This window comes from Aspergillus fischeri, genomic scaffold, assembly GCF_000149645.3.
Source record: "Aspergillus fischeri NRRL 181 1099437636247 genomic scaffold, whole genome shotgun sequence".
In the NCBI taxonomy this organism is placed as follows: domain Eukaryota; kingdom Fungi; phylum Ascomycota; class Eurotiomycetes; order Eurotiales; family Aspergillaceae; genus Aspergillus; species Aspergillus fischeri.
Genome location: NW_001509772.1, coordinates 845796 through 873265, shown reverse-complemented (window position 1 = coordinate 873265; position 27470 = coordinate 845796). Strand labels below are relative to the sequence as shown.

Below are 27470 nucleotides of genomic sequence, written 5' to 3'. Positions count from 1 at the left end.
CAGACTAGTTTTGAAATGCTCAAGATTTCTACAGCTTCTGTGAACGATGTTAGAGACTTAGATGTCATTGTAGGAAGGCGCAGATACCAAGGCAGCTTAATAGACACAGATACTTGAGATAACCAAGCATCCACAATCAGAAGGTATGCGTTTCTACTTATAATAGATGTAAAGGGGCTTTTAGTATGATATGAATGAAGTAAGAGGGTTTCACTAGGGTTTCTAATACTTAAACTACAGGGCCTTATATCGCGAGAAACTAGTTAGAGAATATCTAAGGCGATTATGAACTCACTCAGCAGAGAGAGGGATATAATCCTTTAGTACCCAGTAGTCACTTTAAATCTATAGACAAAGGGTATTAGAATCTTCTAGGGTGATAATTGTAGGATATAATGGCTTTAATAGAATCATCTATGACTTAATCAAGTACAGTACCTCACTTCTCTAAGAGAGATTATACCTACAGCCATTTCCTACTCTCACTTTTCTCTTCTTCTTTCACTTGCTCCAGCCTCTTCTATTCCTCTTCTCTGCATCTCTCCTTCTTTTGTAATCAGACTAGGCTCTGAGGGCTTATTTATCAATCTAGCTGCTCAATTACTCGCGAGAAACGTTCACCTTCCTCACAGAGTAACACTGAGACAATAAAGGTCCTTTGAGAAACAGCAAATACTCTCTGCTCATCTTCAACTTCCTTTATTGACGTCTACTCAGCTCACATTGTCTGTCATTGATACAAAGAGCACCACCATCTGTGTTGATCTTTGCCTTGCCTTCTCGTCTGGCTGTATCTCTGACAACTCAGCGTCCTGGTCGCTCCCTCCTACAGTTTTCTGTCCCGTGAAGACTCATTTGACCCTTTTCAAAAGCTTAAGCAGTGAGTAACCCTATGGATCAGAAAGAGCTTGCTGTCCTGCACCTGTGTCTAACATTGGCATCATTGAAAACAGCATACGGAGCTTGAGCTCTCACGTACAGACACCTCTCAACACACAACCGGGAATCTCCGACAAATTGGCTTAACATCTCGATCCTACTGACAATGGCGATGTATACCATTGATGGGGCTATGGCTGAGGCCTTGGGCCATCTGAATCGCATTGCCTGTCACGTAAGTCTCGCACCGTGGAGATAATGGGGACGGCAAACTGATGACAGCAGTTCCGGAAGCATGAGCAACACAAGCCAGCCAATGAACTGGGAAAGTTGAGCATCATGATCGTCAATGCCTTCTCTGAGGGAATCGAGCATATTCCCGATAGCGACTACGTGCTCGACGACAGTGTAAGTACTTTCTGGTCATCTTGTTACATGGTCCCGAAGCTAAAACACAATAGCTCCCTACCAGGAACATGGGTGCCGAAAACCAGCAGATCATGCGTCATGACATAATCCAGAAGCAAGCTGTTGCTGCCCTTATGAACGAGGTTGAGAAGGAGAACAAAGAGCCTGTCAGGGGCCACGGCAATCGAGCTGGAAGCTGGGCTCAGATTGCCGGATCCATGGCGAAGGTTCAGTGCCAACCAAAGGAAACACTGCACTATTTGTCGCCTATGTCGATGTCGTCTGTTTCTGGATCCAAGCAAAGTCACAGCATTGATGGCGAGAATGGCGCGAGAGCCATGGATTTCTCCGGGGCACCACTCTCACCCGAGATTGCTGAAGCCAAAGCGGGCGTCGTACGTATTTACGGCAGGGTCTCCAGGGAGGCGATCCGCTTCGTCACCACCCGTATCCACGAGGGTCCGCTGCAGGAGATCCGGGTTGAGACAAACGAAAGGACCAGAGTCACCTTCCAGTATGCCTCTCATGCACTTGCCTTTGTGAAGTCAAACCAGGAGATGGAGGAGATGCTCGGATACGGGCGCTTTGGCACCGGCTACACTGTCGAGATGGCCGAGATCATCAATTGGAACGATGAACACCGTCGGATGAACCAGCCCATCCGAGAGCGTCGGCGCCTGTCTTTCGCGAGAAAGAGGTTGTTTGCCGATAACATGTCGCCGGAGAAATGGAAGTCGGACGTTCGTGCCGTCGCTGGACTCGGCAACATCGATTTCCTGTGGGTTTTTAACTCTGGAAACGGTGAGTTTCATGTTACAGTTCCCTCTATATGGATGAAGGCTAACCATAACATAGCTACTGCCGTGTTCACGAGCACTGCCGTTGCTCGCAGAGTCCTGGAGGCCTTCAACAAGTGGAAAGACACCCGTGCTGTCTACAGTGGTGTTTCGGTGACTTACTCTTCGGATCCCTGCGAAAAGGAGTTGGTTTTGGTCAAGGATACAGCACGGTCCGGCTTCGCGAAGAACCTTAACTTCGCGAAGAAATCGATGCGTTGATCATGTAGCGGAGAGGCGGAGAAAAAGTCATGGTATGGCCACGATACTGATGGACGATATCATGAGAGGGAACGAAGTGGATATATCAGGAGCCGAGAAGAGAACGGTTAAGCAAGGGCAATTTGTCCACGAGTTGGAGCTTTCTCCATAGGGAGGACCGGTGAAACCATGGAATGGGAGCACGACACGGATGGTCCTTTAACTCGTGGGAACAAAATCGTTCGACCTTATTGAGGTCGATATCAGTTTACAAGCCATTCCAGTTCAAATGAGGCTATGGCATTGTAGTTGAGCAGGTCATCCTACAGTAGACTGAGTCAGAATGTCCTGTAATGGCAAGATTTTAACTGTCTGCTATCAAGCACTGCTGTACGGAGTAGACTATCGTTTCTACAGAGTACATGTATCTCACTCAACCTGGCGACTCAACTTTCAACATAAATTATGTTGGCGGGAAGAGAGGACAAAGTGAATAGATGTGTTAGATTAGTGCCATGGGAACATCCGTCTTCATCTACATTGCTCAAGGCGACGATCTTGTTGGTTGGACGTGATTGATGCTGTAATAGTGACCGCCGTGTGGTGGAAGAATATATCTCTACCCTCCTACCGTACTTAGACTTGCAGAACCTCCTTACATGAAAAGATTGATGGCATGTCACATGTCGTAGACAGCACACGTACACTTCCTACAATACGATGCAGCCGGCAATGATCATCAGCGGGTGGGATAGAATAGTAATCCGTTATGAAGTAACAAGGTAATACCATCTGACAGTGTCGCAGATATGGCGTCGATATGATGTCTATTGGAATGTAGGTTGTCCGCGAGCCGAAGATTGTTCCACAGTATGTATGGAAGGTTCATGGAAGGATGGCCAGGTGGTACGGACTGTTTTCTGTTTGTTTGTTACATGGAAGGTGCTGTAAGTAACCTTGTGATGTTTAGAGGTTCAGAATCAGCTGTTGATACTGCTTTTGTTTACTAGAGTAAGGAGATTATATGCTGTGAAACTCGTGCTGGCATGGCTGCAAGTACGGAGTAAAGGGGTAAATCAACGTGATTTTACCGTTCCTACCGTTGTTGTCCAACTCCTGCCAGCAGCTCTAGTATCATCGTCATGAAGCATGACAATCAACTTAAAGATGACAATGATAATGCACCACTTAAGGTATCTATGTACCTGATCGAATTCGATCAAAATCCATGGTCGGAGACTCGAATTGTTTCCTTCTTTGCAGCGTCCAGCCGTAAGCGGTAATAATCGCTCAGCGGCATTCCAATGAGCGCATGGAACAGACTTTTGTGGCGAGAGGTAAGACTTTTGTGGCAATCTAAAAATAAATCATTTAAGTCCTTCAAATCGAGTTGTCACTTGTCAGTTGTCACGCTTCTGGGAGTTAATCCAGGGTATCATCACACGTTCCTTTGGTAGAGTACTGCTGGTAAGTGCTGTATTTTCTCTTTGTCATTGCCAACTCATATCAGGTCACCAGTCGGTCGGCGGTCGCTAATCCAAGAAGCCAACCAAGAGTCCAAGAAATTGAAACACTTGTTCTTGACTCCACAGAGTAAAAGGGAACAATATATATAGCAAAAGTAGCGGCATTATATTATTTTTTTTTTTGATCATAGCTACCTTCAGTTCATATCGAATAGACCCTTGAGAGATTATCTGATTGGCTCAGAGCAGTTCATCGGTTCGAACATGAATGGTGGGTGCAGGTGGATAGATTACATCTGTTGTGTTTTCTGAGGGTCTGTCTGTTTCTTCCGGCTTGGTGATCGATTAATAGTCCGGCATATGGGGGTGAGACAAGTTGGAACTCTTTTCTTAGTGGCCGGGCGTCTCCTTCGGCGTCTCCTTTAAGGGTCCCGTGCTTGTCTTGGGCGTATTTTATCACTTTTCATTTCCACTCAACACTTTTACCCTAGACTGGGTAATTTCCTCTAGAGAGTCAAGCACTACTACTGGAAATGAAGGGTAGCGCCATGAAATTTAAAAAACCATAGTACGGAGTAATGACTTGTGCTTGGAAATAATGGGCTCTTGAGCAGGCAGAAGCCGCAGAATTGACTTTGGTGGCTGTGGGTCCTGCCACTAGGCCCTGTATGTATTGTAAATACAAGGATCTTGGACTCCGGCTTATCAGCAGGCAATAATACCTTACCATCCTGATTCGGTAGTTGTGACTGGTGAATGGACTGACTGTTCTCGAAATTTCGCCCTCAGATGATTTGGATGGTTGAGGTCATTGTTCTCTTCCTTGAAGAAGTATGATCACAATTATTATCATTCTTCGATCGGAAATCAAGATTATTCCATCGTCGGGGAATTGAATTGACCGAATGCGGACCCAGTTCAGGGCCTTCAGGGTCAAGTCGACTCCAAATGACTTGAAGCTGCTGTATGGAAACGGTGGGCTAGTTAGTATGACACACTCACGGCCGGGGCATCTACTCAAGACAGAACAGATACTCCAAGGTACAAGTCGGTGGATTTTAATGCACCCAGACAAGTGATAGTCGATTCCAGGACCAATAATCTTCTGATGTCTCTAAACTATATTATTATTATCGACACTTATTAAATTCATTCTGTGCTTGTTTCATTATTTAAAATCGCCCCCCGACTTCTGATCGCTTCTCCTTTTTTCTCCTCTTGGTTTGACGGAAGATCATCACTACGCTTGGTACTACTTACTGATCCATCCGGAGACAGAGTCGACAAAGAGCTCAAGAGGGGCAAAGGAAAAGAACCACACTCGTTTCTCTTATTCTTATTTGCTTCTCCCTCTTTTCGTCCTCTTCTTTCCCCCCTTAATTCTCCAGCGATTGCTGATTCCCCTCGTTGAAATCTACCGCGGCCTTTCGTTGATCGGTGCGTCATCTTGAGTGCGCTCTGTATTCGCCAGCCTATTTGCATACTTCTCCATATAATCGCCCACTGTTCCACTCCGACCCTCACGATTCTGGATCTGGTTCAACCTTTCGCTCAATCTTTTGGTACGTTCTATGCATCAAAAGACCCCATAAAATATTGTAATCAAACGGGTTCTGTGTTTCTCATTACTGATTCTTCTTCACAGTTCCCCATTCCGTTCACCCTCCTGGTGATCTTTCTTTGTCTTTACATATTCTATTTCCTGGTGTCTGTACATATCCATTCTCTTGTACAATATCAGCCACCATGGTGCGGATCGGCTCTTCACTTCTCCTGGCCACTCTGGCTGCTACAACAGTCTCGGCTGCCTCCGACCCTCCAAAGTGCAGCCAGGACTCCCACTGTCCTGAAGAATGGCCTTGCTGCTCTCGTAAGTTCAAGACTACCTAGTTGCTCGAACCTAACCTAACCATTCCTCTACCTCAGTGTACGGCCAGTGTGGTACGGGCGCTTACTGCTTGGGCGGATGTGATCCTCTCATGTCCTTCTCTCTCGACTCCTGTACCCCTGAACCGGTTTGCCAGAGCAAGTCGTACAAGGACTGGTCGAACCTCGACAGTCTTGCTTCGAACACCAAATACCTGGGCGATGCCAGCAAATCCGACTGGGTCTACAGCGGTTATCCCAAGGTTGAGGATGGAAACCTCCTGCTCACCATGCCCAAGAACAGCGTTGGCACCCTGATCGCAAACAACCACTACATTTGGTACGGCAAGATTTCGGCCAAGATCAAGAGCAGCCGTGGCGCTGGTGTGGTCACCGGTTTCATTCTGCTGTCTGACACTAAGGACGAAATCGACTACGAGTTCGTCGGTGCTGACCTGACCAATGTTCAGACTAACTACTACTTCCAGGGTATTCTTGACTGTAAGTTCAACTGTGGATCCCGAACCATGGGTTTTGCAATTTAACTTACATATGTTTTCTCTAGACAACAACGGCGGAAACGCATCCGTCTCTGATGGTAACACCTTTGGCGACTGGCACGAGTACACCATTGACTGGAAGCCCGACGCCATCACCTGGTCTGTCGATGGTGAGGTGAAGAGAACTCTGAAAAAGGAATCCACCTACAACGAGACCAGCAAGCAATACATGTACCCTCAGACGCCCTCCAGAATGCAGCTATCCCTGTGGCCTGCTGGTCAAGCCAGCAACGCCCCGGGTACCATTGCCTGGGCCGGCGGTGAGATCAACTGGGATAGCGAGGACATCAAGGACCCCGGTTACTACTACGCCACTTTTGGCGAAATCACCGTCGAATGCTACGACCCTCCCAGCGGTGCTGATGTCAAGGGCACCAAGGCATACATCTTTAAGGACAAGGCTGGTGTCGAGAGCTCCGTCCAAATCACCAACAACAACACCGTGCTCGCCTCCTTTGGCGCTACCGGACTTGACATGGACCTTGGCGCCAGCTCTTCCGCTTCGGGATCTGCGAACAAGACTAGCAGCGGCGCCAACACTGTCCCCTCTGGCAATGGTGGCTCTGGAAACGAGCCTGGCAACTCCCAGAGCGGTAGCAGCGGCTCCGGTACCAGCACCTCGGGCGGCTCTGGCAGCTCCACCGGATTCAGCCAGGGCAGCGAGACTTCTGCCACGAGCAACACGAACGCTGCTCCGTCTCAGAACGAGCGAGTCCTGAATGGTTCCTTCTTCGCTGTTCTGGTTGCCGTTGTTGCTCTGGTCACCCTGTGAACGGGGTACTTGACATTTTCCAAACTTTTTTCTTGGATATTCTTTCTTTATACTTTTCTTGCCCATGACTTGGATATTCCTGTGCATGCCTTCTTCCCGTCACCTCGGCGCATGTTCTACTTCTTCCCCTATCCTTCTTGTTCTATACCTGGCGTTCCCCTCTCCCTCAAAAGCCGACCGGAACGCCTTTCATATACACTCGATTAACTAGTTTATTTTCTGACCCACTGTTTCCGATTGGGATGTTTCATGTTAAAGTAATGATGTGCGCATGGAACGACCCTGCGCCCACCTCGAGAGACCGGTCTCCACGGCGAGTCCGGCCTTTGGATATACATACACATACGCATATGCATATGCACCATTCTGCTAATACCCTCGGCCTGTGATGGAGGTTTATTGCACTCATGTTTCGACTATTATGGTTGTTTCTGCATCTGTTGGTGTTTGACAGTGTAATACCCTAGTCAATGCATGATTGTTCTAATAAAGTGTCCCTGAAGCTCTGTAGGCTCAGTATTCCTTTAGTGAACTCTGGCCGGTGACGTAACTACACAAGCTCTCCCCTTTCATCCCACGCTTATTCCTACATACACAGAGTATACCGCCCTCTCCCATACAATCCTCCTGCTTATGGACCACTCACTATCCCTTAACATCTCACAACGCATTCACAGAGACTGTGGGTCAACACAGCAATGTACATCCCAACTGTAACACCCACGCTTCCACCTCTACATCTTCTATCAGCTGTCAGCTGTACCACCGTCTGTCCATGCATCAGTACTATCAAAACCTGTCGTTCGGACTCTACTCCATAGGGCTCTTAAACACATGAAGAATGACAGCTACAGCTTATCCCGACGCCCAAAATCCACATACACACGATGTATCAACCGACAGCGGCCGTCGACAGGAACAAATAGTTATAGTCCTGTGTATATGACTCTCTGTTGAATCTGAACAGGTACATACGACCACAGGGTGTGGAAAACAGGGCTTCCCGTCCGCTCAGCCGTACTTAAGCCACACGCCGGCCGGTTAGTAGTTGGGTGGGTGACCACCAGCGAATCCCGGCTGTTGTATGTTTTTTTGTCCTTCTTTGTTTTGCTTCGTGTCTGCTTGTAGATAGGAATGGTCAGTCAATGTGAGATTCGATCTCCTCGAGACGCCAGTACCCCCGTTTTGGAGGTAATTCTGTTTGGTGGGCGGTGTCTATGGGTGGTCAGGAATGGAGAAAATCAAGGTAACTGAATCCGACGGTTTGATTGGGATGGTTGCCACAAATAATGTCATTGATGCTTGATATGATAGTATGTCCAAACGCCGTGCTCCTGAAGGAAAATAATATATAACCCTGCTCAATCAAATCAGTGCATCCCTCCGCACCCGCACTCCCTCTTCTCCATGCCGTCCACGTCCATCGAGCGTTTCCTGAACTCTCCGTGGTAGGTATCAAAGCCCTCGGTGCGGACGTTCGCGCCCAAGGGATCCCCTAGCCAGGCGAAGGGCCGGTCTACTTCACCGCCGGCGAACGACCAGGCGCTGGATGATTGTAGGTGCTTGGTGATGTTCTCCACGTCCAGGTCGAGGTAGTCTGCCATGAACTGGCCGATCTCGGTATTTTCGTGGTTCCCAACCAGGGGCCAGGCATCTTTAGAAGAGGATGCATAGATGTTGACGTCAACACCTGCGACAGTTAGCCGATCTCCACTGCTCCATGTTATAGAGGCTGGGACTTACCAGAGTGGCCGTGGGTTGACCAGCCGATCTGGGCTCTTCGACTGATAATGTCGGCAAACTGATACTGCGAGCTTACCGGCGAATTTGGATCGAGGATAGAATCGATCTCCTCGTCTGTGGCATCGGTAATACCTAGACCCTTCTCCAAGAGCTCTCGGACATAACGTTGCTGCTTGTTCTTTTTCGTCTCCGTAGAGAGAAACTCCCGAAGCTTGTTGTCAATGTATTCGGTGGAATGGCTGGCGTTGGCCAGAACCCCAGGAAGCCACTTGTACTCCGGGTAGGTGGTATGCAGCTGCCGAGCGGCCGCCAGGCCACCCGTTTCATGGTCAGATGTGCTAACCACAACACCGGGCGTCGAGTCTTTCTCAAGGAAGTCCAGCACTGCAGCGAATGCCTTATCGTACGCAATAACCTCGTGGACCTGCGCTGCGGGATCATTGCCGTGTCCGGCATGATCAATACGAGAACCTTCGATCATCAAGAAGAACCCCTGCTCGCTATCAGCGGTAGCATCGCTGAGTATCTTGAGTGCGGTGCGGGCCATCTCTTCCAGGGACGGGTAGACGTCGTTCTGAATACGACGGTCAATCTCAAACGGAATGTCCTTCTCCGCGAACAGACCCAGGAGGGGCAGCTTGGCCTCCGATCCGCCATTCAGCGAGTCAAAGCCCTTCCTATCATCAAGGTAGCTGAATCCATTCTCCTTTGCGACACTGACCAAGTCGCGATCGTCTGCCCGGCAGCTCCCATCGGTCGAATTGGGCAGGAAATGGCAACGACCACCACCAAAGATAAGATCGACCACGCGCCCGAGTGGGTGCTCGCCGATTTCCTGCTCGGCAATCCGGTCTTCGTATTGCCGCATGTTCACGTGCGACGCAAAACAAGCAGGGGTGGCATCGGTGATCCGAGTCGTCACAACAAGTCCGGTCTTGTAGCCGGCCAACGACGCAGCCTCGAGGACGGTTCCACAGGGTGAATGATCCGGAAGCACAGAGATGGCACCATTGTAACTCTTGAAACCGCAAGAGAAAGCCGTAGCACCGGCTGCCGAATCCGTTACCAGGCTAGAACTCGACCTCGTCCTCGAAGTTCCAATGATGTGGCCGTCCAGAACCAAAATGTCGTCAATCGGTAATCCCTCCGTGAATTGTCTATAGCTTCTGGTCATGGTAAGACTGGTAGGGCCCATTCCGTCCGACACCATGAAGATTAGGTTGCGTTTGCCGGTCGGCTTCCCTCCCGGACCCCAGGGGGGTCTCGAGCCAACGTTCGGCTTGCTCGTTTCATGCTGGTAGACGACTGCGAGCACAATAACAGCAATTGTAGCTAGGAGCGCCCAGCTGAACAGACCGACTTCTCGCCAGAAAGTCCAACCCCGTCGCTCCTGGCCTCGCCCGGTCCGCTCCCCGGTCAACAGTGCGTCCTCCTCTTCCGCATTCCGAATGGAGTTGTTCTCCGAAGAAGGGCGCGGAGCCAGAAGAGGCTCGTCCCGCGCCATACTAGGCAGGATATCTCAGGTTGAATCAGAGAATGGAATCAGCGAGATTTATTTGATGCACTGAATCATTTAACGGGCGTAAAGCGAGAGAGTGAGGAATCCTGAAGCTGGGGATCAGGAGTTCCTTGTGGCTGCAGCTGCATTGGGCTTGGCAGCTCACGGGACTAGGAATACGTCACGCGCTGATTCGCTTGATAAGCCGTGATGAGATAACCAACTTACAGAACTCTGTACTCTGTACATAGGTACCTCTTGACTGTAGCTAGAATAGGACCCGAATTGCGTCTAGGCACTGATTAGCTTCTGACGTTCTACGGTGATCAATATGTACAATGAGCTATTGGGAGTGAATGTATTAATCAGATAGTGTACAAATAGCGGACAGAATGGATGGGTATAACGGAAGCATCAATGACCGATTCCACTCAAATATATCCATCTAGTAGAAGAACGATGCTTCTACTTCCCATTCCACCCAATAGGAATCATAGCTGCAGCTATCTCCGAAACGCCTCTCTCGGTCGCAAGCAGATTAAACTGCGCAGCCGCATTCCGAGTATCCAGCACCTCAACACGAATACCCAGGGAATTGATATGTCGTCTTGTTTCAGGAGATAAGGGAAACACCGAGGCCCCCATACCAATAAGCAGCAAGTCTAGCACACGAAGAAATCCAACGGTCAGCACGCCTTTGGCAGAGTATCGGGGAAAAGTGCCGACTCACCAGGACGAGGCCACACAAGCCCCAGGAGCCCCCACGCCTGCTCTTCCACCTCAAACTGGCCCTTCTTATTCAACATGTCGGATTTCATGCCGTCATTGACTTTCCAGGGCCTCCAGGCGAAAGCCTCCCCGCCAACGAGCAGCACCCCATCTCCACCGGTCACCTTGACCCCACTGTTCAGGTGGAACCCGGAATCAAGGCAGGCATCAATGGCGGTCGTCGGCGCAGGAACGTTACCTAGCACATTGAGCGCGGCAAAATCTGTCTGCGTGTCCTCCTTTGAAGGTGGGCCTCGGTCATGGCTGGTTGGCTTTGGCGTATGGGAGCGAGGGATCATTCGGGTCGGGCGGGCATGGTTGCTGTTGTTGCGGCGGGAAGACCCTAGTAGAGCAGTTGGTCGTATGGCACAGCGGGATCGAGGGATAGTTGAGCAAAGACTGCCAGTGTTGATGCCGGAGATGCCGCTGCGCAGGGCTCGGAGTAACTGGGTTGATGGAGGTTGCATCATCGAGGTCGAAATGATTCCGCGGGTGAGTGTAACGCAAAGACGTCGACTGTTGAATCCCTCTTCCAGCGATCGATGCTCAGTGGGATATCTGTAAATGTTATCTGACGCTGACCGATTCAATGGAAAAGGATGCCCAGGAGTCGAAAAAGCTGCTGAGCTAGAATGCTTAATGCCTGGAATTTCAGGCCAACGAACCTGCATCCATACGAGGAGCGGTGATGTAAGCGCGTAAGCGGCAGCCAATCGAAGCCTGCGCAATGGCAATCCCGTCCCAACACATCTTGGGGGGACAAATGAAGGCCTCAGGCATCAAGCTTATCACTGTTTCCTATAGAAAATCGCGTTTATGAATTCCAGGAGTAAAGCTGCCAAGGAAGCCCTTCTGGCGATGTAATTAAATAGGTAATCTATGTTCTCGCTATCCAAGCATTGAACACTTTTTGTTCCACCTGTGCTGCAAAGTAAAGACTAGGCATTTACAAAAATCCCAGAAACTTCTTGCCATCTCGTAAGCCACTCGGAACGCCAATAAAACTCGATAGTAGGACGGCAAGGCAGCATAGAAAGGCAGAAAGACAATCGGAAAACCCGAGAATGGTATCTCATCACTCCGTCAACTCTATAATGACAAACGAAATCGCTCTTCATAGTACGAACTGTTCCTTTACCCGAGAAGTATAAAGACGGGGTTGGATGACGCTTCAACCGATTTCATACTCTACCCTTTCTGACTATCTTCCGAAGATTTGCTGGAGTATTGACCCTGCGCTGGCCGAGTTGTGGCCGGATGATCTTTGCCGTTGCGATCCTCATCAGACTGGCTGGAGCTGTCATCTCCAACAGCAGTCGTAGATGCACTTCGCAGACGTTGGGCGCGATCTTGAAGAACCTGTGCTTCTGCGGCAGCGCGCTGGGCTCGAATCTGTTTGCGCCACATGCTAGCATACCGGCCTTTCATAGCCAGTAGCTGATCATGCGTGCCGCTTTCTGCGACCCTACCCTCATGCAAGACCAAGATGCGATCCGCTGTGGTAATAGTACTGAGGCGGTGCGCTATGACCAGCATGGTGCGGCCACGGGAAAGAGTCGATAGCGCGCCTTGGATGTGCTCTTCAGTCTCTGTATCCAGTGCGGCAGTCGCCTCATCCAAGAGGATGATCCGGGGGTTCTTTAAGATGGTTCGAGCAATCGCCACCCGCTGTTTCTCTCCTCCACTGAGTCGGAGACCACGCTCGCCCACCTTGGTGTTGTAGCCATCAGGGAAGGACATGATTTTATCATGAATGCTGGCAGCACGACAAGCCTCGTAAACTTCCTCATCCGTAGCGTTCTGGTTGGCATATTTCAGATTGTACATCAAAGTTTCGTTAAAAAGAACCGTGTCTTGCGGCACAACTCCGATGTGTCTTCGGAGCGAGTCAATCGTAATTTTCTCCACGTCGTGTCCGTCGATACGGATGTGTCCATTCCTCGCATTGTAGAATCGGAACAGGAGACGGAAAACGGTTGACTTGCCACCGCCTGACTCGCCAACGAGTGCTGTGGTTGTGCCCGGTTCGCAATGGAACGTAAGGCCATTTAGAGCAGGCTTGCGGGTATCGTACGCAAACTCAACATCCTCGAACTTGATGTCACCTCTGCATACAGCCAGAGGCATTGCGCCAGGCTTATCAACCACAGTGGGCTGCTCCCTGAATAATTCTAGCATTCGCTCCGAGTTGATCAAGGCCGATTGAATTGAACGGTAAAAGGTGCCGAAAAAGTTGAGAGGCCCTTGAAGCTGTGCCATGTACGTGAGAAGGGAGACAAATTGGCCGACATCGCGCTGGCCGAGAGAGACTTGATAGGCGGCAATGAAACATGCGATCAGTAAACCCAGCATGAAAACGGTGTTCTGGGACGTATTCATCAGGGTCAAAGAGAAGAGAACATGGTATTCGGCTTTTTGATAGTCCGAAACGGCGCCCCGATATCTGTTAAATTCGTAGTCCTCTGCGTTGAAATACTTGACGGTCTCATATGAGACCATAGAATCGTTCCTGATCCACCATGTCAGCCTTCAGATTCCTCCTGATATTTTATGGGCAGTACTTACTTCACAGCATCCTCTTGCCTCGACGCGTTGACCATCTGTCGTCTGATCTCTGCTCTCCACTGGGCCATGCGTACGGTAACATAAAGGTAGCAAAAGGTGACGATAGTAACAACGAGTGCATAATAAGCGTCAAGGGCGATAAGCAAGTATCCGATGGCGACACAGAGATCTACCAGCATTGGCACAACCTGAAAAGTAACCTGTTCCAGGAAGGTATTGATAGAGCTGCCTTTGCTCAGGGCAGATAGCACCTCACCGGTTTTCTTTCCCAAGTGGAAATCGAGACTGAGACCGTGCACGTGTTCAAAGGCAGCCGTCGATAGCTCCATGTAAGAATACTGGCTCACTGGGATCCACAGGCTAGACCGCAGCGAACCAATCAAGCCCTGATTGCCTTGTAGCCACCGATAAAGAATGTAGAGACAGATTTCAAACCACGGGACACGGAAGTCACCATCCGTTTTCGACAAGATGTTGGTAATCACTCCCACCTGATAGGGGACCAGAACATTGACGACACGTTGGAGAACAATCAGCACGAAACAGATGATCACAATGAACTGCAATTGACGAGACTTGGAAGGCCACAGGTAAGGAAAGAATAAAGAATAGCCGCTGAGATATTCCCACCAGCTGGTTGAAGGAACTGTGGTGGGACGGACCCATGGATCGGTCGGTTTGGAAGGCTGCTGGTTTCCTTGAGAGGCATGAGTCGAGCCGTAAGCCGTGCCATTAGTGCCTGTTTCTGCGTGCGCGGGATCGAGCAATCCTGTCGACTCGGTTGGGCCATCGGTCTGATCTCGGGCTGCCTTCCGTGCACTAGTCCTCGCACTGATCGAGCAGAACAAGTAGATTATAACCAAGCTCGCCAAGATGAGTACTCTTATACAATTTGAGACGACCTCCATTGACTCCCACCCCGTCATGCCCTGCCGTAGTCGACCACCGGAAGGGTTCCCTACCACGGGTTCATGGTGAACGGTGGAGTAGATCGAAAGGGAGGCTCCCACAATGGCCAATTCGAAAGGGATTGCGACAATCCATGGAATGAGCTGGGTTGAGGACGGAGAGGGTTTACTGTCTAACAGAGAGACGAGGATTACCGCGTAAACGAAAAATGACCCCACAACGTAGATCTAACGTATCTATCAGCCGCTGGGTCGACAATCGCCGCATCAGTCGTTCAAGCCTCGAGTTGTCTGACTTACCACCACAGCCTGGCCACACCACCAGTGCTCCGATCTGGCAACCATAACATGAGCCACGTTGATGGCGGCATCGGCAACCAAAGTGACGAGCACACCAGCCGACAGCCACTTGAAAAGCAGCTTTGCGCTCTGAGAGAACTTCTGTGTTTCTTTCACAACGACCATTGTGCTTCTTGACCGCTTCGGTAGAGGTCGTCCACCCGGTCCTGTGCACACTGCATTGCGATTTTGGGTCACAGTTCTAGCAGTGCGAATGGAGTTGGTCACAAAAGCCACGACAAAAACAAGGAGAAGTATAATTGGGGAGGCTGTGCGAAGATACGCCAACAGCTCACGCGTTCCATGATGAGAAGCCATCATGATCGATCCTCCGCACAATATCCGACACTATCACACGTTCATCAAAACGTTTCCATGACACAATTGCCGTATTATTCCGTCTTGACCGAGGGATACGAAAAAGAAGCGGTAGGGACAGCGGGTTGAAGTAGGAGCCGGGCCGGAAACGACTGTCAGCGTAGGAACAGAGGCAAGAGGGCCGTCGAGAAGTAGAGGGCCTGAGGATTAACTGTTATGTAGGCTTGTAGAGACTGAACGAACGCCGCAGCTCTTCGTTATTTCCCCTTCCTGGTCGTGATAACAGACCTCGTACCAATTCAGGCGATGTAGAACGACAAAAGCAAGAAAAACACAGTGAGAAGAATGGAAGAATGCAGACAATAGGTACAATAGAACAAAAAACGCGTATTGATTAAAAAGCTATACGTGGGGACGAGGACACAAACAGGGATGAAGGAAAAACCCCTACTATATGGTGAAGCATTGGACCATACAAGAGATAGAAGGATAATGAAAGAAGAGGAGATCAGGAAGGAGAGAGGAAGGAGAGCGAGATTGAAAGGAAAGGTAGAGCAGATCAATGGAGAGATCCAGTTCAGGGTTGATCATCGAGGACGAGGGAATAATAACTAGTCCGTCTGGGTGGAATGACGGTGTGCGGGTTCCGCCATGCAGGATCCGGACTGGAGTCGAGAACTCTCTCTGTTTTTGTCTCTGGGACTGGTTTATCTACTCCATAGTCTGGTTAGCTCCGTTCGAGCCCTGCTGAAGCTTGTGGATCCTGGGAGGCGAAATTCTAGCAGGCGGTACGGAACAGTTCTATCTATCAGTACTAGTCAAATGCCAGATAGATACTAGCACGAAATAAATCAAATAAAAAAAAAAAAAAAAATATTGTTAATAATATTCCGACACAGCAGAAAATTCCAACCAAAATCGAGAAAATTCAGTGGGCTGCAACAGCTGTAGGTTACCTTGGTATGCGTCTCCGCCCATATTTTAGGTGTACGTATTCCTTAGGTCGGATGACTATCTTAAGGTATCTTTCGAACACCTATCTTTTGATCCATCCTGTGGTCTGAGAGTCGTTGAATCTTATCCTCTCTCAATCCACTTCGCGGGATCGAGGATCGTGTCTAACTCGTTCCTGTCAATGTTTGTCTAGGGTGGAAGCGTGAATGTCCACGGAGACGCCAGTTGGCAAGGTTCTCAAGGGATTCTATAAATTGAACAGACAAGGTCAGAGCTTCATGCCCAAACCCTACAGGGGTCCAACAGCTCCACTGAAAGTTATGATTGGCTTATGGAGCAGAAAGACCCTTCCGATGGGGAGGAGTGATTATGGGGTAGAATGGAAGAGATTGGATGTCAGAGATGAGCTTCATAACGCAAGTCGTGCTCGTAGTCCAACCTGTCGGGAGACGATGGACGCTCTAGACTCTAGGGTGAGACAGAAAGACGACTGGTCAGCCGGCGAAAGGAAATCGTTGTGGAACGAGTCAAGATAGATCTTCGATATACCACAGGTACTAAATATTTACTGCTTACTTCGATCGATGAATGGGTCCGAGCTGCAATCAAACCATGCGGCTTTGTTTGCTGAAGATCGTTGATTGCCAGCCTCATGGGTACTCTGGACGCTGGACTACAGTCCAAATCCAACATGTAAGGTTGGATTTTCTATTTCCATCTTGGTTTGAATCGCATATGTGAAGTAACTACATTCGATGACGCTGGTCTAGCACCTTGGATGCTTGACGCTTAGTTTAAAGTGATATTCCCAGTGAGAGACGTGCAGCCCAGCATTTCAATGCCGGGAGTATGAGAGGTATTACTCTGCGTAAGTGGCTGACAGCAGGTTGAGGCTTTCAGGGGTGGTGTACCTGTTCAATCACAAACAACGTTTCGGGAATTTATACCTGGTCTTGGAAGTCATAACTCATCTGCAGATCTACCTGATAACCCAAAGTACAATAATTAACACCTACGGAGGAATATGTCGAGATCCGAACCGAGCTCTTTCGTTTAAGTAAATGAGGCCCTGGTTGGGCCGCTTGACGTTTGTTATTTGTCTTTTCCTGATTAGATAGTTTGTCCCACCATTCAGTCCCGAGTGTCCGGATGATCTAAAACATCTCTCATGGTTGGTATGTACCCATGGATGTACCACATCAGCATGGATGTTTAAGACACAAAACACAAAGCTCAAAGCACTACACCACCAGGTAAGACTCGAGTCTCAGTCATTATTAATAGAAGAAACCCGGATCTAGATAGTGGACTAGTTAGATTGCTCGAATCAAGTACTTAATTCAACTACCTTTTTGGTTTGGTGAACTACAACCCATGTGTCTCGAGACAATGAATGCAGAAAGCTTCCAGACCGCCTCTTATCATGCATGCATGCATCCAACGTTTTGATATTCGATTTGCATACATCTAGATGTCTACAGTAGTACCTCTCTGCGTAGCATTTAAGACAACACATTTTTTCAGACCCATGATCTCGTCTGATATGCAATCCTTTTCACCTGTCTTTCCAACGGCCGTGCACCGAGGTATTATTCCAAGGATTCTCCTTGTCAACTTGCTGGTCCCTAACTGCTTATGATCTATCAGCTGGACAGGTAACATACCAGTGTTTGCCTTGGACAGACTGCTAACTAGTACTCCGTAGTACCTTGCCTACTCTAACTGCCTAAACTTCCCCTAGTACGACGAATTCTCGACCTGAGTGGCTGCTATTATTATTTAGTCTCTCAGTCTTAGGTAGTCTCCGCTCCATGAGCTCAAAAGCCTCAGATTATCTATCGATTAGCTGCTTCCCGCCTGCAAACAAATGAACCCACTCTGGACGCTAATCATTCCCGCACCAAAAGCGCACACATCACGAGTCCTTGCCACTCTTTTTTTCGATCCTCATCATCTTCCGTCCATCGATTTGCGACTATTACGCTAAGGTACTCCGTACTAGATTGATCATTACCATCTGATTACATCGATAGAACGTTGCAATTTGTACATTGATCCATTATTCGACAGTGTGCCAAGCAATCGAGCCATAGTGTGGAGCATTGCAATTGGCCTGTTCACTTCGTTGCCATCAATCCATCATCCATCATAGCCATCATCCTCACTCCTTGTCATCCGTTCCTCCCCTCTATCGAGCTTGGAAGCATCATCCAACCAAGTACCCCTTCTTGTCCGTTTCCTTTGGAGCTGCATTTACTCGGTCATCCGCTGTCTGGTTCCAACCAATAATAATAGCCCCAAGCCTACATGTAACCTTCTACCTCCAATCCCCAGCTTCCTCTACTTTGAAGGCATACACAATTCCACACCTTTTGCAACAGCAGTGGCTCCGCCTCCCCCTTTCTGTCCCCACCCCCAGACAATCCATGGATTGCTGCCATTATTGACCATCAAGTGACTAACTCCTCCGTACTCTGTATCATTCTGTGTTCTGTTCTACAGTTTTTGTAAGCATTTTGCTGTTCATCTGACTATTGCTGGGTACCTACCTAATGATCGAGGATGAAGCTTCGATCTTCATCAGGATGAGTCTTGATCGACTAACCTTGTCTCGATGCTGAGTCGTGCATCATTTGATTCACCATGACCGATCTTCCTCGACTGCCCACTCGTGGCAACACTTCTACTTTACATCAATCTCCAGCTCCTCCCCCTCCCCCTCCTCCTGCGCCTGTGCATCAAGGCCAAAAATACTCCCATCGAGCGGCCAATGCTCTAGCAAGATTTGCCCAGCCTTTTTTCTCTGGGTCTCGGCCCCCCAGCCCACAGACTTCAACGGGTCGTGCAGACCTGTCTGCTGGTCCCCGCTCAACCAGGTCCAAGTCATTGTACGGCTTTCTTTTCCTTCTTCGGTTTGGGTTTCTATCATTCTGATTTTGTCATTGTCACACCTACTTCCCTTGCTTGGCTTCACTTTCGCCACTCCACCGCCTATTAGGCTACCGCTGGCATAGAGCTTGAGTTCAAGCCTCTTAGAAACGATCGAACTAACATCAGTTTTAGACCTGGGGCATCTCAAACTGTTACACATAAGACCGGTATCCCCATAGCCGCCCTAGACATCTCCCCGCAACGGACGCACGCCGTCATTGGTGGGAAGGAAATCTTGAAGACCATTCGCGTCTCCCCCGACCGTCTGTCTGAGGAATTCAATCTTCGCAATGCTATCATCAGTTACTCCTCCACGCATCATGGTGGGAGTGGGCTTTCCGCGCGCCACAAGGACCAGCTGACCGTCAGGGACGTGAAATGGTCACATGGCAATTATGACCGAACCATCGCCACCGCTGTGGCTAATGGTCGCATTGTCGTCTACGATCTCAATCGGACTGGCTTGGAATATTGCCGCTTTCAAGGACACAACCGTCAGGTTCATCGGCTAGCTTTCAATCCGTACGCTCCGGCATTGCTTCTGTCGGGGAGCCAGGATTCTACGATCCGGATGTGGGACTTGCGGACAGCGTCCGCCGAGCGTGGAGTGTCTATGTGCGGGAGTAAGGAACAGTACATTGGCAACAGTGACGCCGTCCGTGACATCAGATGGTCACCGAGCGACCGTTTCGTGTTTGCGACCGCTACGGATAGCGGTGCAATTCAACTGTGGGACTCGCGGAAAAACAGTGCTCCCTTAATGAGGATTACTGCTCATGATAGACCGTGTTTTTCAGTAGATTGGCACCCGGATGGACAACATGTTGTCAGTGGCGGCACAGACAGGCAGGTCAAAGTCTGGGACTTCTCCTCGACTGCTGAGCGGAGACAAAAACCTACTTTCCAGTTCAGGACACCCCAGGCCGTCCTCAATGTGCGATGGCGTCCGCCTTCCACAGATAAGGAATCCGGCGATTGGCAGTCTTGCCAGGTGGTCACGTCGTACGACAAAGAAGATCCACGTGTTCACCTCTGGGACCTTCGACGACCGCATATCCCCTTCCGGGAATTCGATCGGTATGACGCTCACGCTTCAGACCTGCTCTGGCATTCTAAGGATCTTTTGTGGACAGTAGGCGAAACCGGTGCTTTTACACAGACCGACATTCGTTATGCTCCGCATGTGATCCATCAGCGACCCACGTGCGCCGCCGCTTGGAGCCCTAATGGAGAAGTGCTTGCTTTCACTCAGAAACGAGCTCGGCGAAGTATAATGGGACTCAGGGCAACTGACTTCACAGATCGTTTAGAGATGGAGCACAGTAGCGGAGAACCTTTGGGCCAGAGTCCGACGGAAGACGTCCTTGATGAACCTTCGTTTATCTCTATTCGCGCTCGACCCAGTAAGCCCAGTAGCAGTCGTCCTTCTAAATCGTTGAGCAGTACCCCGCCGGGGCCTCCCGAAAATCCTTCCGTCCTTCCGTTGGGAGAGATGCTATCCAAGATCCCCCCACCTGGACCACGCCAGCTCGGTGTGGTGGGTAGCGTTCCCGGAGCCACTTCGGATCCTGTGGTCTTTCGATTCCTCGCTCGCCACTATTCTCCCTTACTCGAAGCTCCCGAAGATAGCCGCAAGCATGTGGACTTACTTCGCGCCTTGTTGGACTCGTTGACTCAAAATTCAGAGCGCGCAGAGGATGTGTCGCTGCCCAAGCTAGCACAGACTTGGAGGATAGTCAAGTTTGCTGTTATTCAGGAGCTTGAATCCAGGGCCAGGGCGCAACGACAGGCCCCGGAAAGAGGCTCACGCAATGTCAAGAAAAAACTCTCCAAAGAGGGGCAACATGCCGAGCGACCTCCCGCCCTGGAAGATGGGAGGACTGACAGATTGAGAAACCGCTTGTTCAGAGGGGTAATGGAGACAGATGCATCAAAGCATGCCACAACAGAAATTGAAAGCACGTCAAACATCACCACACCTCTCGCGAGACCCTTACCGGACTCACCCGTCGAGTCACTGCGTAGTCCGCACTCGCAAATGACCTCTTTGAACGATGGCGCTACAGATATTGAGCCCTTACCGCCCTCTGTTCTGAGCTCTAACCAAGGCACCTTGAACACGATGAACTCGAACGGTTGGTCGTCAATGTCAGATGTCGAACCCCATTCCATACCCCAATTTGAAAAACGCCAGTCAGATGCAGGCGATAGTTCTCTCGGTTCGTTCGAAAACCCGCCACGAGACCTTGTTGGGACATCGACGATTCAAAGTCCGGAAAGTGACCAAAGATCAGCACCGCGGGCCATTAATCGTCAGGCGGACTGGCGTCTTCGAAATCACCCTGATTATGTCAAAGGAGCGTCAGAAGACGAGTTTGACCAGAAAATGGAGGACAAAAGGGCAGCGATTCGTGATTACAAGCTCTTTCCTAAGAAGGTCTTATCGCTCGAGTCCCATATCGAGCCCCCAAGGCCGCCGCCTTTCCACCGACACGAATCCTCGGAGAGCTTTCCAATGTTCTCAGAATCTACAGGAAGCTCACACCCTTCCAAATCACTGGCTACATCGTTTTCCTCTGCGGCAAGACTGTACGATAGCTCGAAGATTGCTGAAACGGACGAATCCGTCATTGAGGACTATGCTCGCGAGCATGAGAATCTAGAGCTTGCTCACACCTCCATATTGAACGAACAGGCGCTTCAGGATGACGGATTGTTTCAAGAAAGTGTTATTGATGCTAGCCGTGTTCATCTGGAACGTCCTTCGAGCCCTCCGCAACTTCTAACGGAGTCTAGCCCCGTGCAGATTCCTAAGGACAGCTCAACATCGGCCAAGAATGCATCGAATTTACGATCTATACCTGAGTCGACCGAGGACCTTTCCGACGTCGCTATTCCTCTCAGCCCCAACCTGAGCGGGAACAAGCCTTGGGGGCCAGAAATACTGCTGAAAGAAGCGATCAGGTATAATCACAGCAGCACGCATGTTGACATACAGTCTGCTGCCCATCTACTTCAGAAATTACGCGTGCTCTTCCGAGAATGCGAGAAACTTCTCCCAAGGGAGGAGTGTGAGCTCATCTTCAGAACCTACCATGAGCACCTCGTACGCCAGTCGATGTACCTTGAGGCTGCCGAGCTTCGACTTTTGTGTGTACCATCATATCCAGCGGTGTATGAGTATGCCCAGACAAATACTTTCATAAATGTGTTCTGCTTCACATGCAAGCGACCATACGAGAATCCGAAACAGGATAACCGTCGCTGTTACCAATGCAACACCCCGCAAGAACCTTGTGCCATTTGCATGAGCGTTGACCCACCGGCCGACTGGATTACAGAGCAGATCTCATCATTTGCCGATTCCGAGGAGCACTCCGAGGCTACCTCGCATTTGCTATCCTCATCGCGATCCTCACTCAAGACAGAGCAGATCCCTCCCTCCGAGCTGCAGCGTTTGGATGGTGCATTGCTGGGTGATTACACCGTTCCTCGACCAATGGGTTCCACTCTCTGGACCTGGTGTCAAGGTTGCGGCCACGGAGGCCACATGGCTTGTATTACCACGTGGTTGAGCGACCCTTCCGTCAGTGAAGGGGGTTGCGCCACCCCTGGCTGTATGCACGACTGTGGACCGGGACCACGCCGTGAGTTCAATCGGGCCGTTTTGCAGGATGTATCCAGAAAGCGAGACGCTGCTAGCAGAAAAGCCGGATTGGGGTTCGTCAAACGCGACCCATGGGCAAAAGGCGAGAGCAAAGCGGTCGAAAAGGTCCGTGGTATGCTCGGTGTTGCCGCATCAGGCGGAAGCACTGTTTCACCTGCGTCTACCGGGACGGGGGCAGCGTCATCGTCTGGCATGATGTCACCTAAGAAAGTACGATTGGTGACGCCGGGTGAGCAAAGCAAGCGACGGAGTGGTCCGTCGCGGGCGAGCACCGGGGGCAGTAGCGGAATCAACATCTGACGACTTATAACTCACTGCATACACGTATAGAACTTTTATGAGGTCACTCATGGGAATCAGGTTATGAGTTTGATAGTTTAAGGGATCGTGATAGATAACTAGACACAGCATCTTGGTTTCGGCGAAGGAAGATAGGCAGATCAGGTGCTAAACAGAACATGATGTCCAAAATGCGCTTCAAAGCGCTCTAGAACCACAAGTACCTTGAAATATCCACAACACATCCTGTTATAGACAAGTCCAAAGCTAGGTTAGAATCTTCTTTTCTTCTTCGCCGGAGCCTTGCTCTTCGCCTCAAGCTGCCTTTTCAGTTCCTCTCGTTTGCGATCAGCGCGCTCCTGCTCCGTCTCCTGTGGCGGTGGTTTCACTGGCGAAGGGGATCGCTTTACAGCACCTCGCCGGGAAACCTCGTCGCTCTCAGACTTTGCTGGAGGCGGCGGTGTCGTCGTCTCGGCCCGATTCTGGGGGAAGGCAGCTGGGGGAACCTCAGTGGTCTTGCGGGCTTTACCTCCGATCATACCCAGCTTGCCCGCGCGTTTTTGCTTTGGCTCTGGAGTGGAGACTTCTTGCGATTCCGGCGAGAGGGAAGGCTGAGGCATTTGTTGTGGTGGTTGTTCTTTCTTCTTGCCTCCGATGACGCCTAGGCCGCGTGGTTTCGATGCAGTGGTTGCACTTGCGCTGGGTTTGGGAGTGCTTGGTGCTCGAGGAGGAGATGGTGAGGGTTGAGCGTCGTGGTCAGTACCCGAGTCCGTTGCCTCGTGCTCATGGGATGCGAGATCTCGTGGTGGAGAGGGCGGTGGCGGTGTTGGAGACTTCTGCTTGATCTGCTTTTTACCGCCTATGATACCCAGTCCTCTTGATTTCTTTGCTGGGGGCTTCTGTGGCGAGGTTGATCTTCGTTTCGTGGGTACATGTTCATGATCTGTCTCACCGCCGGTTCCAGCGGTGGTAGCGGTGGTAGCGGGTGATTGTCGTTCAGCTTTCTTGGCTTTTTTGAGCCTGGGTGGTGTTTCTTGCCGCTGAGGCAATAGCATTAAAACAAGTACAGGGATATCTGAGGGTTGCACGCACCTCAAACTCATCGTCATCATCGAGATCATCGTTGTCTGTGTCCGTGTCCATTTTCGAATCAGGCTTCGTGGGCTTTTTCTCCGCGGTTTTTGTGGCTTCTCCACGCTTTGGAGGCGTTCTGGTACTAGCTCTGGTTGCTATGAGCTTCACCCACCAGCTGTCTGGGGGTGGGCTGAGTCTCTCTATCTCTCTGGTCTCTGCGGATCCAGATACTTCCGCTAAAATGTTGGCAGCAACCACTGAATCAGGCGACAATTTGGCGACTCCGTCAAGCCATTCTTGTTCATCAAAGGGCGCCACTCCTTTGATGTAATTGGCAGCGTGGGAGAGTAACGTATCCCCGTGAGCTTTCCGTAGCCCCGCAACTCCAGGAAAGATGGTGCTCAGATCGATACCCATGCTCTCGATCTTATCGAAAAGCTTTCCTAGAACCCAGTCTTTCTTACTAAGGTGGTCAAGGAGAGTTCGCTGGCGCGACTCCCATCCGGCTTCTGCTCGAAGTAATGGGAGTATAAGATGCTGAGATGTAGAAGATCGCGGTTCCTTCAAAAGATAAATAGTCCATATTAAAGGTCTCAATGGTGCAGGAAGCTTTGTTGATACTGTCAATTTCATAGAATCCTCTCGCAATCCATTTTCAAGCGATGCAGTACAGCCAGATTCGCCACTTAGAGCTTCACCAATCTTTCCAAGAAGCACTTCAAACTGTTCTGGGTCTTCGCTCGGGTCAATCGTAGTAGCGTCTTCATCAGCTCTGTTGAGAATGTCCTGGCGACTCATATGCTCGGTCCAGATATTGGAAAGGTCAGTCATGTAAACATTGTAACTATCTAGTGTTCTGGAGTATCTTAAAAGAAGAGGAGGCAAGCCATCCTGCCTTCGAAGATGAAGTCTCCTCCATTTCGAGGACATCATCAAGATCTCTCGCTGAGTAGTTGTAAGTGATTATTATCATCCCAGGCAGCACTCCCAGTTGTATTCGACGTGATGGCGGAGCAGAGCACGTGCCGAACTGCGGAAACTCTGCCGCTCGGTTAACCTTCCATCCCGGAAGCTTCTCCAGAGTCCAGACTATTCGAGGATCTTCCAAAGTGACGGCCATCGTGACGTTCAACGAAAACAACTGCTGCGACTGAAAGTCTCTTTAACAAAATCCCAGGCGATCGAACAACGAAGATGTCGTCGCGACTGCCTGACAGAACAGGCTCTAAGCGAAGCCGCTCTCGCTCCCCTTCATCGTGGCGCCAGCCCCAAAAATATCACCGCAAATACGACGAGAGAGACCGACACCGGGACGGTAGAAAATGGGAGGATGGAAACAGTCGACCATCGCAGCCGCCGGTAAGGAACATGCGAGACCAGGTGCGTCTCAATCAGTTACAGGAGGACGAGCAAGTGCGTGAATGGGTGGCGCAGGAGGACATGTTTGTTCTCAAGCAAGCGAAAAAGAAGGCCGAGATCCGCGTCAAAGAGGGTCGTGCGAAACCAATAGATTGGCTTACAGTTACTCTGCGAGTTATTGATCCAACACGGAATCCTCTTGACGACGAAATTGCGGACTCAGAGCTGGATCTGGTGGACCCCGATGGTGTTTTCGAAGGGTTATCTCTGAGTCAATTACTTGACTTGGAGAAGGATATTGATACATTCCTGAGCTTGGAGAAGAATTCACAGAATAGGGATTTTTGGAAAGTAAGCCTTTTCTGCGTCTTGCTCTCATTCGCTCGAGACTAATCTCGCGCCTCCGTTCAGACAATGAAGGTTATCTGTCGAGATCGCCAGAAAACGACTGCCCCCGAAGGACGTGCCCTCAGCTCCGTTGCCGCTGACATCAATCGACTCTTAAGCCCGAAAACATACGAGCAACTCGAGACCCTTGAGGTGCAGGTCAGGAAGAAGCTGGACTCTAACGAGCCTATCGACACCGATTATTGGGAGGAGCTTTTGCGCAGCCTGACGGTGTGGAAAGCTCGCGCTAAGGTGAAGAAGGTCCACCAGGCCGTGATCGATGAGCGTGTCAGAGGGTTGCGCAAACAACAATATGAAGAGGCTGAATCTATCCGAACGAAGCTCGCTCCCCTTGCGCCCGTCATTCAGACCTATCAGGAACGACCTCAAGAGCTTAGTGAGAAAGAAATTCGTGATCTAGATCCCGAACCATTGCTCCAGATTCGTCCAGAGGATAAAGGGTTGGAAATATTGGATGAAGGGGCTTTTCTCAATCAAGTCGTAAGTTGCCCTTGCTCTTGTATCTGTGGTCCCAGTTTGTTGCTGACTACGCTTGAAGGCACGCGAGCGACAAAAGATTCTAAAGATGGGCTTTGTTCCCCTTCGTCTGCGGCAGACGGAGAGACCTTCTGCAGCTTCCGCAAGCCAGACAACGAACATGTCTGCTGCTACAGCATCCACCCGCTTCTCATCGATTCCCAATGAGGATTTCTCGCAAGCGACGAAAGCTCTTTACGAGAGAGAACTTGCTAAAGGAGTCAGTGAAAACGAGGAGATCTTTACGGGCGAGGAATCTGTCAGCACGGGTGCGCAACCGCAGTGGGCCAGCAAGTACCGACCTCGCAAGCCGCGGTACTTCAACCGGGTGCAAATGGGGTATGAGTGGAACAAGTACAACCAGACGCACTATGATCATGACAATCCGCCACCAAAAGTTGTCCAGGGCTACAAGTTCAACATTTTCTACCCCGATCTTATCGATAAAACAAAAGCCCCTACGTACCGCATTGAACGCGAGCATGGGCGGAAACGCGGACAATCATTTGCTGCTGCTGGCGAAGAGGATACGTGCCTTATTCGATTCATGGCTGGACCTCCGTACGAAGATATCGCATTCCGGATCGTAGACAAAGAGTGGGACTATAGCGCCAAGAGAGAGAGGGGATTTAAAAGCACGTTTGACAAGGTATATCCTGGGGCCCCTCCTATTGCACTTGCAAGTACTGACATCCCAAGGGAATCCTACAACTTCATTTTCAGTTCAAGCGAGTAAGCTTTCTCCCCAATTTCCTAACTTGAGTCGCATTTGTTGTCAGGACAGCAGATACTAATTTGGTATAGATCTACTACCGGAAGTGAAGCGTCAACGCCGGCTTACCGACCGAACGATCTCACCGATTTGTATCTCTTGAGCGGTCTGTGTGTGGTCACTCGCTTTCAATGCCCCAATAACTACGTACCTTGGATCAGGTAGATTCCATACTCGCGAATATTTCGGTTCAGGGCAATCTGCTGCGAGAGGAAATCCTGTTCTATGATTGGCCGGGAAATACTAACCGTCCGCTTCTTCACTGGATCGCAGGACGGCCGACCACTTTGACTTTTAAGGTACCTACCTTAGGGGAAGGGCTAAGACGTGTCATACCAAGCTACCTTGCCTTGCGGAGATGTCAGCTAGGGTCTGGCTCCGGT

General features: G+C 50.1%; 8 protein-coding genes across 8 annotated transcripts; 4 read left to right on the top strand and 4 right to left on the bottom strand.

Moving 5' to 3' along the window:
- Positions 1-1045: 1045 nt before the first annotated feature.
- On the top strand, positions 1046-2345 carry NFIA_035480 (uncharacterized protein; the record flags this gene model as incomplete). Its single annotated transcript, XM_001265876.1, has 4 exons — positions 1046-1114; positions 1165-1287; positions 1341-2088; positions 2143-2345. 4 exons carry the CDS (start codon positions 1046-1048, stop codon positions 2343-2345), a joined length of 1143 nt encoding a protein of 380 aa, XP_001265877.1.
- A 3191-nt stretch (positions 2346-5536) lies between these two features.
- utr2 (putative cell wall glucanase (Utr2)) lies at positions 5537-6988 on the top strand (the record flags this gene model as incomplete). Its single annotated transcript, XM_001265875.1, has 3 exons — positions 5537-5660; positions 5717-6157; positions 6222-6988. The coding sequence occupies 3 exons, from the start codon at positions 5537-5539 to the stop codon at positions 6986-6988; spliced, it is 1332 nt and encodes a 443-aa protein (XP_001265876.1).
- Positions 6989-8358: 1370 nt separating this feature from the next.
- On the bottom strand, positions 8359-10235 carry NFIA_035460 (alkaline phosphatase; the record flags this gene model as incomplete). Its single annotated transcript, XM_001265874.1, has 2 exons — positions 8359-8678; positions 8732-10235. 2 exons carry the CDS (start codon positions 10233-10235, stop codon positions 8359-8361), a joined length of 1824 nt encoding a protein of 607 aa, XP_001265875.1.
- A 459-nt stretch (positions 10236-10694) lies between these two features.
- NFIA_035450 (Mth938-like domain-containing protein) lies at positions 10695-11467 on the bottom strand (the record flags this gene model as incomplete). The annotated part of the gene is made up of 2 exons (XM_001265873.1): positions 10695-10891; positions 10960-11467. 2 exons carry the CDS (start codon positions 11465-11467, stop codon positions 10695-10697), a joined length of 705 nt encoding a protein of 234 aa, XP_001265874.1.
- A 718-nt stretch (positions 11468-12185) lies between these two features.
- On the bottom strand, positions 12186-15127 carry hmt1 (putative vacuolar ABC heavy metal transporter (Hmt1); the record flags this gene model as incomplete). The annotated part of the gene is made up of 3 exons (XM_001265872.1): positions 12186-13506; positions 13563-14698; positions 14771-15127. 3 exons carry the CDS (start codon positions 15125-15127, stop codon positions 12186-12188), a joined length of 2814 nt encoding a protein of 937 aa, XP_001265873.1.
- Positions 15128-18724: 3597 nt separating this feature from the next.
- NFIA_035430 (WD repeat protein) lies at positions 18725-22979 on the top strand (the record flags this gene model as incomplete). The annotated part of the gene is made up of 2 exons (XM_001265871.1): positions 18725-18969; positions 19145-22979. The coding sequence occupies 2 exons, from the start codon at positions 18725-18727 to the stop codon at positions 22977-22979; spliced, it is 4080 nt and encodes a 1359-aa protein (XP_001265872.1).
- Positions 22980-23230: 251 nt separating this feature from the next.
- Positions 23231-24863, bottom strand: NFIA_035420 (uncharacterized protein; the record flags this gene model as incomplete). Its single annotated transcript, XM_001265870.1, has 2 exons — positions 23231-23998; positions 24051-24863. 2 exons carry the CDS (start codon positions 24861-24863, stop codon positions 23231-23233), a joined length of 1581 nt encoding a protein of 526 aa, XP_001265871.1.
- Positions 24864-25226: 363 nt separating this feature from the next.
- Positions 25227-27137, top strand: NFIA_035410 (splicing factor cactin; the record flags this gene model as incomplete). The annotated part of the gene is made up of 5 exons (XM_001265869.1): positions 25227-25742; positions 25803-26279; positions 26338-26964; positions 27015-27047; positions 27120-27137. 5 exons carry the CDS (start codon positions 25227-25229, stop codon positions 27135-27137), a joined length of 1671 nt encoding a protein of 556 aa, XP_001265870.1.
- Between the last annotated feature and the right edge of the window lie 333 nt (positions 27138-27470).